Source organism: Ascaphus truei, chromosome 6, assembly GCF_040206685.1.
Source record: "Ascaphus truei isolate aAscTru1 chromosome 6, aAscTru1.hap1, whole genome shotgun sequence".
Taxonomy (NCBI): Eukaryota; Metazoa; Chordata; class Amphibia; order Anura; family Ascaphidae; genus Ascaphus; species Ascaphus truei.
In genome coordinates this window covers 119,265,647-119,283,477 of record NC_134488.1, presented here as the reverse complement: position 1 = coordinate 119,283,477, position 17,831 = coordinate 119,265,647, and the positions used below count along the sequence as shown (strand labels likewise).

At 49.0% G+C, this 17,831-nt stretch overlaps 1 protein-coding gene across 3 annotated transcripts in view; it reads right to left on the bottom strand.

Annotated features, from left to right (window-relative positions):
- Positions 1 to 1,062: 1,062 nt before the first annotated feature.
- MICOS10 (mitochondrial contact site and cristae organizing system subunit 10) overlaps positions 1,063 to 17,831 on the bottom strand; it is a 43,255-nt gene continuing 26,486 nt past the window's right edge. For 2 of the 3 annotated variants that reach the window (XR_012802315.1, XM_075606034.1), the window contains 3 exons: positions 13,575 to 13,622; positions 12,558 to 12,667; positions 1,063 to 1,295 (listed from right to left, as the gene is read on the bottom strand). Coding sequence is in view for 2 of the 3 variants with exons in the window: in XM_075606034.1 (XP_075462149.1) it covers positions 1,287 to 1,295; positions 12,558 to 12,667; positions 13,575 to 13,622 (167 nt within the window). In the remaining variant the exon portion in view is untranslated. Of the gene's footprint in view, positions 1,296 to 12,442; positions 12,668 to 13,574; positions 13,623 to 17,831 lie in introns of all 3 variants that reach the window. The other variant, XM_075606033.1, reaches the window with a different exon arrangement.

Below are 17,831 nucleotides of genomic sequence, written 5' to 3'. Positions count from 1 at the left end.
ATCATGGCCTATGCATTGCCCGACACTACAAATATATTGAATATGGGGGACAGTCCATTACATTGGAAACCACTTCCTTGGTTCAGTCTATGAAGAAATAAAAACATTATATTTTCATTTATATTGGACAACATAAAGCAGAGCTACTCCCAGGGAAACATCATTAAAAACTAAACTTTTACATTTTATTTCACAGGCTAATAAAGAACATAATATACACAGTAATTTGATGTAATGTGTAAATGAACAGGTCCAGATACAGTAGATATATCCATATTTCATATTTTTAAGTGCAGTGAGATATATTTATGAATACTGTAAAGAAATAGTTGCTTGGAGAGGAGATATATATGACCTTCAATGATTATTTGTGTTCCCTTCTCCTAATGCACGTGCCATTGTCTCCCACAAACTCTTTAAATCACAAATCTGAATGTGTCAGTCCCCCTCCCCCCCCATGGAAATATCTGCCTTGCATCTTTAGTTCTTTGATATTTGCAGGGGTATAAAGCAGAGTTGTTCTTTCCAGGCTAATAAAAAACAGCAGAATGGTTCAGAAGGCTTCCATTTTCCGTGAGCAAATAAAAATAAACACAGGCCCATATTTACCAAACAGTGCTATTCCATAAGAAATCTTCTGGTGCCGGCAGACTCCTTACTTTTCATTTGTAGTGAATGAGCGGTAATGTGTCGGCTGCCGCCAGACACTGCAATCACTTAACACAAGTTTTTTCTTTCCTTCTGCATCCCTGATGCAGTCGGATTTATCAGTTACCCTTACCTACTGCACGGCCAAAGGTGTCATTAATGAGCCGCTGGCCCCTCTGGCAGGACAAGGGTTAAAAAGGCATTTCAGAGAGAATTGAAGAGTATGTCACTGCTGCACAATCCCTTTGCCAACTGGCATCAGCTAAATTCATGCATGCCACAACTTCTCTGATCTTACTCCCGCCTGACCTTTTCCCTTTTTAATCCCTGGTTCTGAAAAGATTTTCTTCTCTTCCAACTCACCCCAATGCCCAATCTTTTACGCACAAGGAACGGAGCAGACCATACGCCACACAGCTGCATTTCTGTTTTTATTATTCTTATAATTGTTCTGACAGAAAATACAAAACACAAAAAAAAAAAAGCGAAAAACTGCAAGCGTGCGACCGCCCGGCCACTGAAAACAATTCCTGCTGAAGACTCAACCGAGAGGAGGTTCCAGCAACTCCTGCATTGTGGGATTCCAGGTGGGCGGCTCTGAAACAGCTCTGCTCACTTCAAGGTCTGAGAGCACAGGGTCACTGTTCCTGCAACAAGATAACATTCAGTTACAGATCTGTCTGCATACACCTAGGGGTTATTTACCAACGTCTGGTTGCAAAACCGGGACAAGCCTGCGAAAATTAATTGTACCAGATTTATACCACACATTACTTAATTTCACATTGCAAAGCCAGTTTTACCAGCCACACACTGATGACCCAAAAGGTTGAAATAGCTGTCTGTGAGTAGGATTACTGGCTCTGCACTTCTTTAACTCAGGCTGTGCTGAAAGGCTGTGTAATGCGGCAGGCATAGCCTTCTAGGGATGCTAAAATGGACATGAAGTAAAAGGTGACACTGTGGGCTCATTTGCATGTCATTACCCAGAATCCCTTGCTGCAGTGGAAGAACTATATGCTAAGAGATCATGCGGAAAGGCAGGTTGCAGACCTGTCTGAGACGTCAATGTGCTCACAAGTGTTATGTTTATTTGCTGTACCAGATTTAAAAAAGGGGGAAAAAAGAAAAAAACTCCTATTGCTTCCAATGGGATTCCTTTTCTTTGATGAATATGGTGCTGGTTTTTGCACTGGTTCTGCTGCCTGGGAGCTTTAATAAAGAGACGGTCAGTGCAAAAGAGTAATGCATCAAAACGAGTCACACTCTCCTCCTCTCCTTCAAGGCTCCTCATTTTCCTGCTCTCCTTTCTCACTATGCTGCTGAAGCCTCACACTGATCCCCTAACTCTCTCTATGAAGTTCCCTTCCTCCCCCATCTACATGTCACATTTTATGAAGCTTATTCATGGTGCAGTAACGTGAAGTTTTGACCTACTTCATGCACACTTTGCCTCTATACTGTGCAATACATGTGCACGTTCATGTGTTCGTACGCCCAACACACCAGTTAGATTGTCAGCTTTTCAGGGCAGACTTCTAATGTTTACCTTTATTTATTATGCACATTTCCCCAATTGTATTGTATTATTCTCCCTGTTAACAGCTGCGTTCATGGGTGGCGCTATGTGAAAAAAATACATTACAATACACAGAATATACAGCATGTGATAGTGCTGAGGTGAGGGAAGCAGCAGGTGATAGTGCTGAGGTGAGGGAAGCAGCAGGTGATAGTGCTGAGGTGAGGGAAGCAGCAGGTGATAGTGCTGAGGTGAGGGAAGCAGCAGGTGATCGTGCTGAGGTGAGGGAAGCAGCAGGTGATAGTGCTGAGGTGAGGGAAGCAGCAGGTGATAGTGCTGAGGTGAGGGAAGCAGCAGGTGATAGTGCTGAGGTGAGGGAAGCAGCAGGTGATAGTGCTGAGGTGAGGGAAGCAGCAGGTGATAGTGCTGAGGTGAGGGAAGCAGCAGGTGATAGTGCTGAGGTGAGGGAAGCAGCAGGTGATAGTGCTGAGGTGAGGGAAGCAGCAGGCGATAGTGCTGAGGTGAGTGACGCAGCCTATTTTGATCTGGTTCAATACTGATTGGCCGGCGAAGCCAGCCAATTCAGTCAAACAGCAATTCTACTTGTTGCCAAGTAGAACAAAGAAAAACCAGTCAAACAAATATATAAGGGAACCAACAAGTGCACTGTAAAAAGTGCACTTAAAAAAGAAGGGTTAACTTAAAAGAACCCATGATGGGGGATACCGAGCAGAGCACCCCGCCTAACGCCCACTGGGAGGCAAACTCCGAAACCGTACCAGTGGACTCGGCGTACGTGAACTCTGCCCGAATACGAGAGTGCACCAGCGCCCGGAACACTGCCACGATGTTCGTTGGGACCCCCCTCTCCAAACGCTGCTTCCTGGTCTTGTAAATGGCTACCTTAGCCACTGCCAGGAGCAGGTTGACTAGGAGATCCCTAGGCTTATTGTCTCGGGACACTGGGCAACAAAAATAAAATGATGAGGAGAGAAGTTTAACCAGAACTGCAGGAGAAGGCTCCTCAAGAAGGACAAGAGGGGCTGCAGTCTGGCGCAACTCAAATAAATGTGAAATACGGACTCCCGCTCGCCACAGAAAGGACAGGCGGCGGGGGAGTCCGTGAAGTGTGCCAAATACTCTCCTGTGCTCAGTGCACCGTGGAGGACCCTCCAACTCAAATCTCCGGCGGGACGGGGAACCAAAGCTGAATAGAGCTCTCTCCACCGGGGTCTCTCGCCCTCGTTCCCAAAAAATACCCGCCTCCAGATGGTATCTGGGCGGGTGACAAGGGCGAGGTAGTGCACTATATGGAGCATCAGAGAATACAGGACTTTCCTCGGCATGCCGCGAAAACATGCAGGGGACATATCCCCCAACCTGCTGAGGTTGGGGGAAAGAGGAGCCCGAGGGGGTTGCCGTGGTTTGGGTTCCACGCAAAGATCCGGAGAGCTAGGATTGAAAGGTTGACAAGGCTCTCCGGTCTGCAATACCCCCTCGATGAAGGTGCGTGAGTCGGGGTGGATGGCATCTTTAATCTCCTGGATCAAACGACGAGGGACGCGGGCAGTAAGCAGACCCATACGGGGCGCGAGCTCCTCCGCTCCTACCCAGTCCCGCCGCTCATAGTCCAGGAGATCCCCGACTCTGGTCACCTGCGCCAGGATTAGCCGGCGGCAAATAGAGGGTGAATCCAACATCCGAGCCCCCACTGCCGGATTATACAGCAGGGGCTCAGCGAGGAAATCAACCCCCACCACCTGTTCCTTCCTGGTCGCGGAGACCAGTTTCCAGGCCTTCAGTAAGTCCCGGTAGTATGCCGGCAGCACCGAGAGGTTTCTACCTAAACCCTCGGGCCTGATGAAAAAAAGTTGCCGGTCATACCTCATATTGCGCAGCTGGCGAAAGAAAAAGGTCGCCAGCTGGCACCACTGCGGAGACGGATCTGCGAATAGGTATCTCTGCAGGTACTGGAGGCGGAAAGTGTGTAACTGGGAGCGGACACACACCACTCCCTGTCCACCCTCCTCCAAAGGGAGATACGCAACTCCCGCAGAGACCCAATGCTTCCCCATCCAGAGAAAATCCATCAATCTCCTCTGGATCTTGTTGATAAATTCGGGGGGCGGACCCATGGCTATCAGCCGGTGCCAAAGCTGACTGGCCACCAGCTGATTAATCACCAGGGTCCTTCCCCTAAGGGAAAGCATTCTCGACAGATACACCCATGACCCCAGACGAGCAATGACCCGTTCTTCAAGATCACTGAAGTTTTCTGGGGCCGGGTCCTCCGCAGCAGACAGGTAGACTCCCAGATACTTGAGAGTATCGCTCTCCCACGAGACATTCCGAAACGTGGGGGGCAAAGAGTCCACCTGTAAGGGACCCACCAATATGCCGGAGCACTTGGACCAGTTGATCCGAGCAGAAGAGGCCGCGGTGTAGACCTCTTGGCACGCTTGTGCCCGCTCTAGATCATCTAGGTCCTGGGCCACGAGGAGCACGTCATCGGCATAAGCCGACAGGACTACTCGCATGTCGGGCTCCCGCAGCACCAGCCCGGTGAGCCTCCTCCTCAGTAGGCAGAGGAAGGGCTCAATGGCCAGCGCGTACAGTTGCCCAGACAGTGGGCACCCTTGACGTACTCCCCGACCAAACACAAAAGGTGCCGTCAGGGACCAGTTGATCTTCACCAGACACTCTGCAGAGGCGTACAGCATCTGGAGAAAGCCCACAAATTGTGGGCCGAAGCCAAACGCCCGCAGGGTCTGCATAAGGTAACGGTGATCCACTCTGTCAAACGCCTTCTCCTGATCTAGGGACAGGAAGGCGAGTGATAGACCAGTCCTCTGCACGTAGTGCATCAGGTCCCGGACCAGAAAAATGTTGTCATGAATGCTACGGCCCGGGACAGTATAGGACTGGTCGGGGTGAATCACCTCTGCCAGCACGGACTTGAGCCTCAGTGAAAGCGCTTTGGCTACGATCTTATAGTCCGTGCTGAGCAGTGAGACCGGTCGCCAATTAGAGATCTGACGGAGATCCCCCTTCTTCGGCAGCAAAGACAGTATTGCCCGCCGACACGAAAGTGGCATCTCACCGATCTCAAGGGCTTCAGCTAGGACCTCGGTGAAATCAGGTCCCAGCATCTCCCAGAAAAACCGGAAGAACTCCACAGTCAGCCCGTCTAGCCCCGGCGCTTTTCCGCGGGACATGAGACTGAGGGCTTCAGAGAGCTCGGCCAGAGTCAAAGGTAACTCAAGCCGCTCCCTTCCATCCCCACCGACCGTCGGAAGCCCCTCCCATAAGACCCTGCATTTATCTGGCTGGATGGACTCCGGAGAGAAAAGATCTACATAGAATCTCCGGGTTCTGTCCCGGATGCTCTCCGTGTCAGTCAGAGGGGTACCGTCCTCTGCCAACAGGCATGTGATATGTCTACGGTTTCCCCTCTTTTTCTCCAGTGCGTAGAAGAGGCGCGACCCGCGATCCATCTCTCGAAGGAAGTTGATGCGGGATCGCACATACGCCCCCCGAGCTCTCCGATCTTCCAAGTCCCGGAGAGCGGACTTCCTCTCCACGTACATACTCTGCAGGTATTGGTCTCCTGCCACAGACAGCCGCTTCTCGAGATCGAGCACCTGCTCCCTGAGGGCCTCGATCTCAGCATTGCGCCGCCAGCTGGCACCTTTTGTGTACTCCTGACACACGAGGCGCAGATGAACCTTGCCCACGTCCCACCACTGCTCTAACGTGGCAAAGTCTGACCTGCAACCTCTCCAGGCCATCCAAAAGTCTCGGACCGTCGTCGCAAACCCCTTGTCCTCCAACAACGTATTGTTGAAGTGCCAATATGCGGCCGAGGGTGCTGCAGGTAGCAGCGTCACCGTCACGGACGCACAATTGTGGTCCGAAAACGGCGCCAGCCTAATGGCACTGGACTGGGCTCGTGACAGGCTGTGGCTGGAAATATACAGCCTGTCGATCCGGGACCAGGACATCCGTTCACCCCTAAACACCCTAACATGGGTGAACTCAGTGGATGCCTCAGGATGTTGTTCTCGCCAGACGTCTACCAAGGAGTAGCGGGTGATGACCTCCCGCAAGGCCGACGCAGAACACGGGTGTGGCTCCGGACCATTCCGGTCTTTACGAGCCTCGAGGGTACAGTTAAAATCACCCCCGAGCACCACGTATTCGTCCGCGTCGACTGTCTCCAGGTATTCAGACATTCTGACGAAGAACTGCCTTCTCAGGGGTCCGGTGGCAGGAGCATACACGTTCAGGAAATTAAACGTGTAGTCCTCGTGTCGGACCCTGATATGCAACAGGCGACCTGGAACAGCAGCTTTGGCAAGCAGCAGCTCAGGTTGAAAGGATTCAGAGAACAGGGTCACCACCCCACAAGATGTCGAAGTGAGGTGGCTGAAAAAGACCTTGCCTCGCCACTCCAGATGCCAGCTGGCTTCAGCCTCTGGAGTGGTATGGGTTTCCTGCAGGAAACTCACAGAATACTTTCCCTTTTGTAAAAAGGAGAGTACCTGGAACCTGCGAAACCCGTCCTTACATCCATTTACGTTTAGCGTACCGATGCTCAAAGCCATTGGTAATCAAGAGTCTTGCTTCCCATAGGCGCTCAGGGTACTATACCCCGAGAAGCCTTTACGTGCTCTCGCAACACTTTGTTAAACTTTAGGACCCGAGTATGTTCGATAGTCCCGGAAAGTTTGGCCTTGTGGTTAGCCTTGATATATACTCAGAGAGTGGAGAATGACCGAAGCATCCTTCCACCTCTCAAGGGCCAACTGCACCTTCGTGTGTCCGTGTCTACAGAGGGTATCATCCAGGAAACTATCTAGCTCCCGGGCAGGGATAATGGGGATCGAGGATTCCACCGACTCCATGGTGCCAGAGGACTCCCCTCTGAGCCCCAACTCCCCAGGCTCCTCTTGGCTGGAGAATTCAAGACCCCCGTCCTTCTCTGCGGGGGCCTCTCTCAGCCCTAGATTGGATCCCCTCCTCTGTGTTTCCACGAGGGGGTCCACTGTGCGCTCCACCTCCATCCCCGAGTCAGGATGTTCAGGGGCAGCTGGTGGCGACATGGCAGAGGCAGTGGTCTCCCTAGAGTCCTCGGAGGCCACAGAAGCACACGTGCCACGGGTGTTCGCTCACCAACCGCGGGAGGGCCCTCACCATCCGCAGGAGGGCCTCCACCGTCCGCGGGAGGGCCCTCACCATCCGCGGGAGGGCCCCCACCATCTGCGGGAGGGCACCCACCATCCGCGGGAGGGCTCTCACCAACCATGGGGGGGCACTCCTTAGCAAGGGCTTCATAGGGAGGGTCTTTCCCAGCGTTCACTCCCAACAAAGTGCCTGCCCAAAACTCTGCACCAAGAGGGTTCAGGTCAGACAACTCCCAGATGTAATCGGAAGTGCTCACCACAACACCCTCCAAACCCTCATCCACGGGGGTCAGCCCTAACCCATCTCCTTCCTCTGGTGACGCAAACCGGGGCTTTTTATCCCTATGTGCGTCACCCGAAGATGGTACAGCCGGAGGGGGATCTTGGCTGGCTCTGAAGATAGGTGCATTCGGCATGTCAAATTCACCGAAGCACAATTCTCCGGGGGACGCTCTCCAACCGAGAGGGGCGCTGGGAGGCTCCCCAACGTCCCCAGAGGTGTCGGGTACCTCCAGCTGCATTCCTTCCAGAAATTCGAGGGGGGGGGGGGGCTGTACATTTGTGGGATCCGGCTTACACTGGTTAATCCCAACCAGTGGGCCGGACAGGACCACCTTGTGCGGAACTGATTTTTCTTTCCGCTTCCGAGACTTCAGAGGGTAAACGTAATATGGTTCACCCTCAACCTCCTCAATCACCCTCTTATTGGTTTTAGATTTGCTCTTCCTGGGGATTGATTTCCCAGGAGAGGGTGCCGCTGTCTCCATAGCAGGAGTTTCTTCCCGCTCCCCTTCACCCTGTACGGTGCTTACAATGGGGTTTGGGGGTTCTTGGGGGGGGACAGCAACAGAGGGTGACTGTTGTGGGGTGACTTTGTTCTTCCCCCTCTTTTTTGGGAGGAGAGGTTCAGATGTCACTGTTTGAGTTGCGACAGTGACATCTTCTGTGGTCCCAGGGGGGACCTGGGCCCTCGAGGGCTTTTCCCTCTCTCTCTTTCTTTGGGGGAGAGGTGTAGATGTCACTGTCCGAAATGGGGCAGCGACATCTCCTGTGGTCCCAGCGGGGGCCTGGGCCCCCGAGGGCTCCGCTGCGGTGGGCGCAGCGGCACAGGGTGTTTCCTCCTGGGGGGAGACAGCGCTAACAGAGGCTGGCCGCTCCAGGGCGACCCCCTCTCCTTCCTTCCGCTCTCCAGGAAGAGGTGCAGAAGTCACTGTTCCGGATGGGACAGCGACATCTCCTGCGGTCTCAGGAGGGACCTGGGGCCTTGAGGGCCCCGCTGTGGTGGGCACAGCGGTACCGGGTGTCTTGGCAGAGGGAGGGGCGGGTGCAGGAGTTGGGATGGGTCCTCTGTTCCCTTTGAGGCAACTCCTACGAGTGTGCCCCAGCTCTTTGCACAGATAACATCTAACCCCCTCCGTGCCATAAAACACAGTGTAAGCTATGCCCTCGTAGGGCACCCTAAACGAACCCTCCACAGATTCAGTGCTCCCTGGCAGCAGCAGTTGGAGCAGCAGGAAGAAAATGCCCCTCCCATACATTTTGCTGGCCGCCACCACAGCAGAGGGACCCACCACATCAGCCACAGCCCTCACATATATCTCCATGTTTAGGCCAGGTGACATTGGGCACCTCACCCCAAGCTTCCTGCTCAAACAGGGCATGGCCCCAGCATTGTTGTTGCTGGGGTCAACGCCTGCAACTGCCACATGCGCCCATGTTGGAACTGGGACTGCAGGGGTTACGCTGCTAACAGGTGCTGGGGAGGCGTGGCCAGGGCACTGGAAGGACCAGGCCTAGGGCTGTGACTAAGAGTGTTGCTCCTAGGGGCCACAGTTTTTGGTGTTCTGTAACCGGGCGTCGCCCCCGTTGCCGCACTAGTCCTATTCCCCTTTCCAGGCATGATAACAAATAAGCCTCTAAGTCAGGGGAAGGTATTGCTTAGTGAGAGAGGTATTGAGAGAAACTGTCCCTTTAAGAAGAGATCTCTCTGCAAGGGGAAAAAAAGCAGCTTTTAAAACCTGCTGCAGCTTTAAATCTTTTTCTCCTTATTAGTTACTCTCTCTCTCTGTTATAATAAGCAAACACCACAATTTACAAGTCTTTATAGAAAAGACACAGAGCTCTCAATAGCAAGTGAGAAAAGGAATCAGGCTTAAGAAAAACAAAAGAGTGAAATTGGAAGTTTAAACAACCAGTAAAAACCTCCAGTAGTGAGGGAGGAGAGAGGGGGTGAGACTGCAGTTTTCCAGCCAGCTAAACTGCAGCTATGCTGGGTTAAAACACTGCAGCCCCTGGGTGAAAACCAAAAACGGTTTTTAAGCCTGAAAATGCACCCAAAACCCTCTATAAAACTCCCAGTATACTCCCAGTATACTCCCCCACAGATCCACAGCAAAAAATAACAAATAAAGAAAGAATAAAGCTGATTCCTTACCAAATGCCTGGGAGCTCTGTACACACACTTCTGAGTGGCAGCAGCAGCAGGTGATAGTCTGCTTCACTCACCTCAGCACTAACAGCGTGTGTTTTAAATGTTCGATTGAGCAACCTAATATCTCCATTTATACATGGTGTGGCGATTTCCACTTCCCATTCGCCACACTTGTGGCTACATTGAATAATAGGTTGCCCACCTCGTTTATAGCCTATTGCATAACTTCATTTTTACACAGGGCACTGGCACCTCACACTCTTTTATACATTTAAACTGGTGATTTAGTATTTGGCAAACAAAAAAAGTCAGCCAACTCAAACAATTCTGCGACTTGTAGTCTGGAATAGAGGTACGCAAACTGGGGGGCGTGAGGTTTTTTCTGGGGGGGGGGGGCGGCATTTACAGAGGCTCCGTGTAAATTTTATGCCGGGGGAGGCGCGAGGCCTCGAAGTCTCTCTTACCCGGTCTCCCAGCTGCCTCTTCGACGATACGTCGCCTTGACAACGCGGCGTCCAATGGCAACCACATGACGTTGTGACATCATATGACACCGCCATGCCACAGAGCCAGGAGGAGGGGAGGGGGGCACTAGCAGGGGGGGGGGGTGAGCATACAGGGCTGCGCAAGCAGAAATGTTTGCACTCCCCTGGTCTAGAATACAGTGTTATATCAGAAGCAGGTCTACTACATCCCATAATACCAAGTATGGCGACTAGCAAAGAGAATCTTCCAGGGGCCAACAGAGACATCAAGTCCATAAAGCAATGTCTGGAACCACTGACTTATTAAACTATTCCCGGAAGGGGGCTGTAAGGAAGCAGCCTCCCAAAATAAAGATTTCCGTAAACTTATTTTAATTCTGCATTAACAATGTGGCCTCTTCCAGAGAAGCATCTCCCAAGAGTTCAAATGGCCCAACAGTGAGCTGTTAGCCATAGTAACCCAATGAATAAATCTGATGTATGCCCAGATACGGGCACTATAGCAATCAGCTAAAATCTAATGGTTAAAATATAGGTAAAACCATAGAACAACTCATGATCATTCGCATAGGTTGAGATCATGCTGTTTGTTCATTCTCTTATTACGACCAATAATAAAAATATTAATAATTGAGGGTCACTACTACTATTGTTAATCATTATTCTCAATGAAAATCTGTATTTTACTATGTTGAGTCCCTCCGTGGTCTGTAATCCTATAATTAAACTAAATCAGAAAAAACAAAAAATGTTTCATCTGGTTCAACCTAGTCGTTTGGTACCTTAAACAAGGGGGGCTTAACTCCATTCCTCAAGACCCCCCAGGGATATCCTTAAAACCTGACCCGTTGGAGGGTCTTGAGGACCAACGTTGAGCACCCCTGCCTTAAACCTTAAAAACCCACTGTGCTATGGGGGGAAACAAATGCATTATACCCTCGTTATATGAAAAATAGTAATTTATTAAAAAAAAATAAACTAACTGAAGCTCAAATTGTCCCTACACTTCAAAGCGCAAGACTGTGACCCCAGCCGCCTGCAGAGGGGTGAAGGACCCAGCGAGAGCGCCTGATATTTTATGCACACTGGTGTTATAAGAATTTGCTCCCAAAGTGGAAAATCATATAAAATGCCGTTTTCAATAGGTCATTCTTCCCCCGCCCCCTCCTGACTGAAATTAACAGGAACGGTTTCATAACAATTAATATAAAACGAAGGGTATGTTCAGGTTGTTGATGAGACTTCCCCTTTAAGAAGCCTAGAGGAGAAACCAAAATTCCCAAGCTCCTCACCCATGAATTACAGCTCCAATACCACACTAATAGTTTCCACACTGTTCCCCAGCAGCCATTAAATAATTAGGTAGTTAGCAGCCCTTGAGCTATTAACCAGGACAACACATTTGGAGGCAATTACTGCTTTAACTGTTGCTGGACCCCAGCTGCTTCCCACGCACATCAAGCCCTCCGTTCTGATGTAGGTCCTGCTTTCTAATGCTCCAGAGGGCTAACCTTAATATAGCAAACACTGCATACAAACAAATAGAGGCTGCCATGGAAGGGTGACGGGGGCATTTATAGCTGTAATACCTTTAATAAAAAATGATCTCAAAAAGTCTTTTAAAGTGAGGTTCTGGTCCCAATGAAGGTACAAGAAAGTACCAAACCAGAAGTGGCCAACTCCAGTTCTCCAGGGCCACCAGCAGGTCAGGTTTTAAGGATATCCCTGCTTCAGCACAGGTGGCTCAGTCTTCGACTGAGCCACCTGTGCTGAAGCAGGGATATCCTTAAAACTTGACCTGCGTGTGGCCCTTGAGGACTGGAGTTGGCCACTTCTGTACCAAAACATCAAGTAAAATAGGTTTAATTGTTTTGTTTTTTTTATCTCAAATCTCTTTTGTAGCGTCCAGCGTTTTCTTCACATCTGTTTCACGGTGATGAATCTGTCCCATGCAAAACACTGGAGGCACCAAGCACACACATTTAAATGGAAAAATAATCTAATATTTATTGGGAAGTTTGGCGGTTATTGAAGCCATTTATCACGGTGGAAGTTTGGCTGCACATTTCAGGTGCTCTGATATACAAGCCAGCCTCTTTTAAAAGGATATGGGCAATAAAGAAGCTATACTCTTATTACCAAGCAGGGTCAACGAAAGGCACAGGGAGTAAATCACCTGTCTAAGATCACACGGTTACAATGGCTGGACTTGCATTTATGAGCCTCAGATTGTAGGTCTCACGCCCTGACCACCAGATCTCCATTTGTTCCCAGCGAGTAGATCTGCTTACTTTGACAAACTTGCCATGTAGAAGGTAGGGAGACTGGAAATCCTTCTGGCAGTTGGAATAAGCCATGCCTAAGCCGATCCCTGCTGAGAACGCGATCGGCCAGGTCTTCCCTGTGAAGAGATGGAGGGAGAATGGTTACGAAGGTCACATGCTCTGTGGACCACATGAAGACAATTAACCCCTTCATGCAGAAGACTTTCTTCAGTCTCGCCTGATCAGCAATTTAAATGGTATTTTTTACATTTCCATGGAGCTGATCTGTGGTCCCGATTACCAAATCATGAGCAGGTTTGTCCACTGGGCAAGAATATTTGGTCATGGCCACTGGGTCATGTTCGCACTGGTGGCTAATAAAGAGTTGCATTGGATGGTGACGTTACAATACTGTTTCTGACCTTGAGCCCATATTCATAGTGTGTGGGGTGTGGGGGGAGGCGTGTATTTCAAAGCTGGCACATTAAAAAAAAAAAAAAAAAAATATCTTGGGATCTCTTTAGATCAGCTCAGAGGGATCCCCCTGATTCAGGCAAAGTTCTTCTATAACACAACGGTGCCTCAGGCATGGGGTTAGAAAAGAGTGACTCATTCAAGCTTCCAAGAAACTCATTCGGGGCTCCCTTATGCCATGTATAAGAGGTAGGTCACCATGACACAAGCTTTTTCTGCTTGAGAATTTCACATGTCAATGCTGAACTTTCACACGAATTGTGGATGATTGGAACATTACACATGGTGGCTGGGAGGGCGGGAGGGCGGGAGGAAGATTAAACGGATTCCTTGATAGTTGTTTGAACCAACAAGGGTACTCTGGGAGTGGACATCGAATGTGATGCTCAGTGTATTCAAAACAAAAGCGTAACTAAGCAATATAACAGAGGGCCTTCAGCAAATGTGACTGCAGTGCCTAAGAAATCATCGACTGGAGAGCAACGCATTGCAGTAGGCAATACAGTAAGCAGCCATATTTCCCTGTGCAGCAGCAATGGTTTTGGAAGTAGAGCAGGGGGCAGTACTTACTTTTAAAGAAGATGACTGAAAAAACAATTCCCAAGCCGAGGCCAGCACCTAAAACACAAATAACATGAGACTTTAGCATGGCACAGTTTGGGGGACCATGCTACATGACCTGAACCATTGACACAAATAAGGAGATGTTCCCATACACCCGTCACTGCCTTTAGGGTCTCTTAGAACCCACTCTATCTTCCCATTAGTAGTCCACAAAAGCAACAACAAAAATGAGAAAACAACTTAAGAAACAAAGTATACAGGTGCTCTACTCCCGTTGCTCCCATTGCTCCAATCTATGGCCCAGAGACCATCTGTAGGAGGAGGAAAGACAAGACACAGATTTACCTGCAAGACGGGCTGGGAACTTTTATTCACATATTGAAAAGCGACTTTCCACTCACGTTTCGGAGGGTCAGCCCCTTGCATCAGAATCCAAAGCCCACAGGCTCTGGCCGAAAGGGCCGCCCTCCAGAAACGGGAATTTGGAATATGAATGAAAGTCGCCAGCATGTTTTGCACATACCGGAAATCTGTGTGCCGCTTCCTCCTCCTCATTCTTCCTTTTAAAGATTATCTTTCCATTACAATATTAACATCAATACAATGTATGCGATTGAATAATTCTTCTAATAACGATCATTCAAAAAAATAGTATAACATTCAGTATATTAACAATATAAATAAGCATACTAATTATAAGAAATAAAGGAATTTACAGAAAATAATGGTTATAAAGCAAAACAAACACACACAATTATTTTGACACAAAAAGCAAGAGCGATCTGCACGCTGTCTTCAAACACAGTTTTCTGGAATTTTTTGGATTGAAGTCATTCATCACATACTATATGGTGACTATATGTGGACTTTTTATCCCTCTGCTATCCCTTGTCCCTCCCCCCACTCCCCTATATATATTTTAATGCATTTTAACATTTGAGTTTTTTTCTAGCCATTAATAGTGTGATTAAATTGTTTCTGTCCCTTGCCTTATAATGTGCATACACACACGTACACACACGTTATTGTGCTGGTTGGAAATGTAAGCACCATCATATTTAGGTACAGTATAATATTACACAATGTGTGGTGTTAAATACTAACAGTGTTTGTATTGAAAAGGAGCAGATAATGGAGAAAGAAGAGAAGGAATATGGATAAAGGGTAAAAAAATAACAATTATATTAAACTAAAACAAGGTTTCCAAATAGTATTGAATTAATCAAGTCTGTTATATTGTTTTCGAAAGAAGGCTCTGAAGGACCACTCGTTCTGTTAGTTAATCCAACGATCTATATTAGGTATTTGGTCCGCTTCCCATTTTTGGAATAAAAGTATGTGAATGATTAAGATAAGAAAGTCTGCTACATAAACCTAGAACATAAATGACAGTATCTGGCCCCAAATCTCAGCTTAAGATCATGTTGATTCATTTTTCACATTTCAATCCAGAAGCCAAAAAGTTTAGGGAGATACAACAAAGTTTGTAAACTTCTGACCACACCATCGGAACATCTATACCAGGGGTGGTCAACTCCAGTGCTACCAACAGGTCAGGTTTTCAGGATATCCCTGCTTCAGCACAGGTGGCCCAATTAGTGGCTCTGTCAAAGACTAAGACCTGTGCTGAAGCATGGATAGCCAGAAAACCTGACCTGTTGGTAGCCCTAGAAGACTGGAGTTGGCTACTCCTGATCTAAAGTTTTCTACGAAATTCCCCCAAACATTATCTCCTCCCCTCCCAGTAACCAAATCCGCTGGCTCTCCGTCTACTCATAGTTCTTGTTAAGCTCCTCAAAATGTAAATATCGGAAGCCCCATTGTGAAGAACGATTCTCCGGACGGATATTACTTAGAAAGCTGCGCGGCCGTCGCCACCCTGCAAGGAACACCCACATTAGATCACTTGGGGATGGAATCATAGGGCTTTCCCAACAGCAGGCGAGGATCACAGCCCCCCTCTTCCCAAGAAGCCGGGAGGTCTCATGTGACTTAAATAGGCTACAATTATAGGCTCCTTGCAGCCATTATTCTTAAAGCAGCAATCCCACCCTCGACTTCCCTTTCTTAGAGCTGAACCGCGATATTTTCAGCTCCGGGGGCCCCACCAGCTGCCGAGAGACTTACAGGTGACGTTACCGGTGGTACAGCCTCTTTATCCTTTTGAAGGGGATTTACATGGACATTTAATAGGAAGAAGACCCAACTGATGCTGTTACGGGTCCGTATTGGCCCGCAAAACATGCAAGATTTGGTGGTCAATTTGTTTCCCATTTGAGGGATAATTGACTTCCCCGGTAAGTATCTCTGGTACCGGGGTAAGTCCCAGGAGCTGAGAGCAGCGTGGTCCCGCTCCGGAGGAACACCCCAATTACCACCCAGAGGATACAAATAAGCTGCGCAGTCAGTATGGCTGCTTTAAATGGCCTATCTTTTCCCACATCCAGGGTAATATGTCGCAGAGGGTCTGCACAAATGGCTGATTAATGCTAAACAAATAAATAGTTACGCACCAATATGCACAATAAGACAAACTTAACGCAGCAATGCTTCATTTCTTCTTTGGGTGGTGGGAGTCCCTGGACCTGGGAGCATCGTAGTTCAGCTCTGCTTATATTTGAAGGTTAAAAATGAAATAATGGGGGTATTGCTGCTCGTTAGACAGCACAGGGTTAAAAATGAGACGAGGGGAAAGTTCCTGCAATCCAGCACCCTCCAAAAAGGCGGCAGAGCAAACTCTCTCTCCAATGGGAGGGTCACATCCCCTTAACCAGGGCAGTGTTTGATTCTCCAGCATCACACTTAGAGAAGTATTATATCAGTCTGTATAACTGAAGTCTAAGGCCGCGCTTACAGTGCAGGTTACGGCAACGCAACGTTGTGACGTCATCCGTCGCCGCAGCAATTTCTGCCTATCGTGTTTGAGGTAAGAAACGGCGACCGGGGGGGGGGGGGGGGGGGGGGGGCGTGGCCATGAGCGGTTCGCCCTCATTGGCTGAACCGCTCACATGCCTGCTGATTTCACGCTGCGGTCGCTGAAGAATCAATTTTCATTGACTTCCAGCCATCGCGCCTACTACAGGCACACGTCGCCGGGTCTATAAGCGCGGCCTTAGACTCAATACAGAGATAAGCAGTACTGCTGCGAGTGTCGACATGTCCCTTTACAGTTGAGGACAAAACATGAACTTTAAACCCTTTAGCTCCCGCCGAGGCACACAACGCCTTGGTAAGAAAAAGGGGAAATTGTTACATTTTTAACCTTTTCGCTGCTGGAGTGGAACGCAACACATTGCAAAGCAGGCGCCACACACACAGCTGCGCGTTTCTGGCAGTGAAAGTTTTAACAATGTGTCGTAAGCCCTATTGGCAGAATAGCTGTTCCCCACAAAATAATAAATTAACCAAAATAACAAATTATTCCCGTACTTGTAGCCTGAACCGCTTGCTCCTCTCTGGTTGTCGCTCCCTCCCAGCTCCTCACGTACAAGCTGTTTTCCTGCCTGTGTGACGGACGGCCTCTCGTATCCGCTGCCAAGTGCAGCCTTAATCCGCTCTCGTCTCTCCGGTACCATTACAATAGCACAGCTGGCCGCAGCCTCGCAGAACGTTTATGCTATTAGGGATAATTACTATCTGCAAGAATTCATAAAGCGGACAAATTGCTTGACCTATGCTCCCCCATCTCCTTTCTTGCGCTGGAGATTTGGAGATCTACTCCACAGCTGATCTGCAGCTGAAGAGAGGCCTCTTCTGCCAAACGCCGACTGGAGGCCGCTCACCGCCCCTCTCATAGCAAGAGATTACTTTACAGTCCATGGTGTTCACCAACCAGCCGTAGGGGGCTCCGCCAAGAGCAACAGGGAGTAGCCGGCAGACACGCAACCCACTTGCCTTCATGTAGCTGAAAATTCTGGTGGACTCTTAGATGCCTTATTGCAGCAGGTTCAGACAGTTGAGGTCATGGCAGTAAGCGCAATGCTGCAAGAGGAAAGCAGCAGCTCATGACTACAAGAAAGCAGAACTTCAACCTCTACCACAGAGGGGGTTAAGCCAGCACCATCGCATTTTGCAGGTCTGCCATGTTGGGTTTGTTAACCCGAACCCCTCCCAGCGTCCTTGCTACTCTGGAAGCCGTAAACTGTGATTGACCAACAGGCAAGTCGGGAACAAGCGATTCTCTAAATTATTTGCTAATTGATAGTGGGGGACAACGGCTGTAATTGCTCATGGGAGACAATACTGTCCTTGGAGTGTAAACAC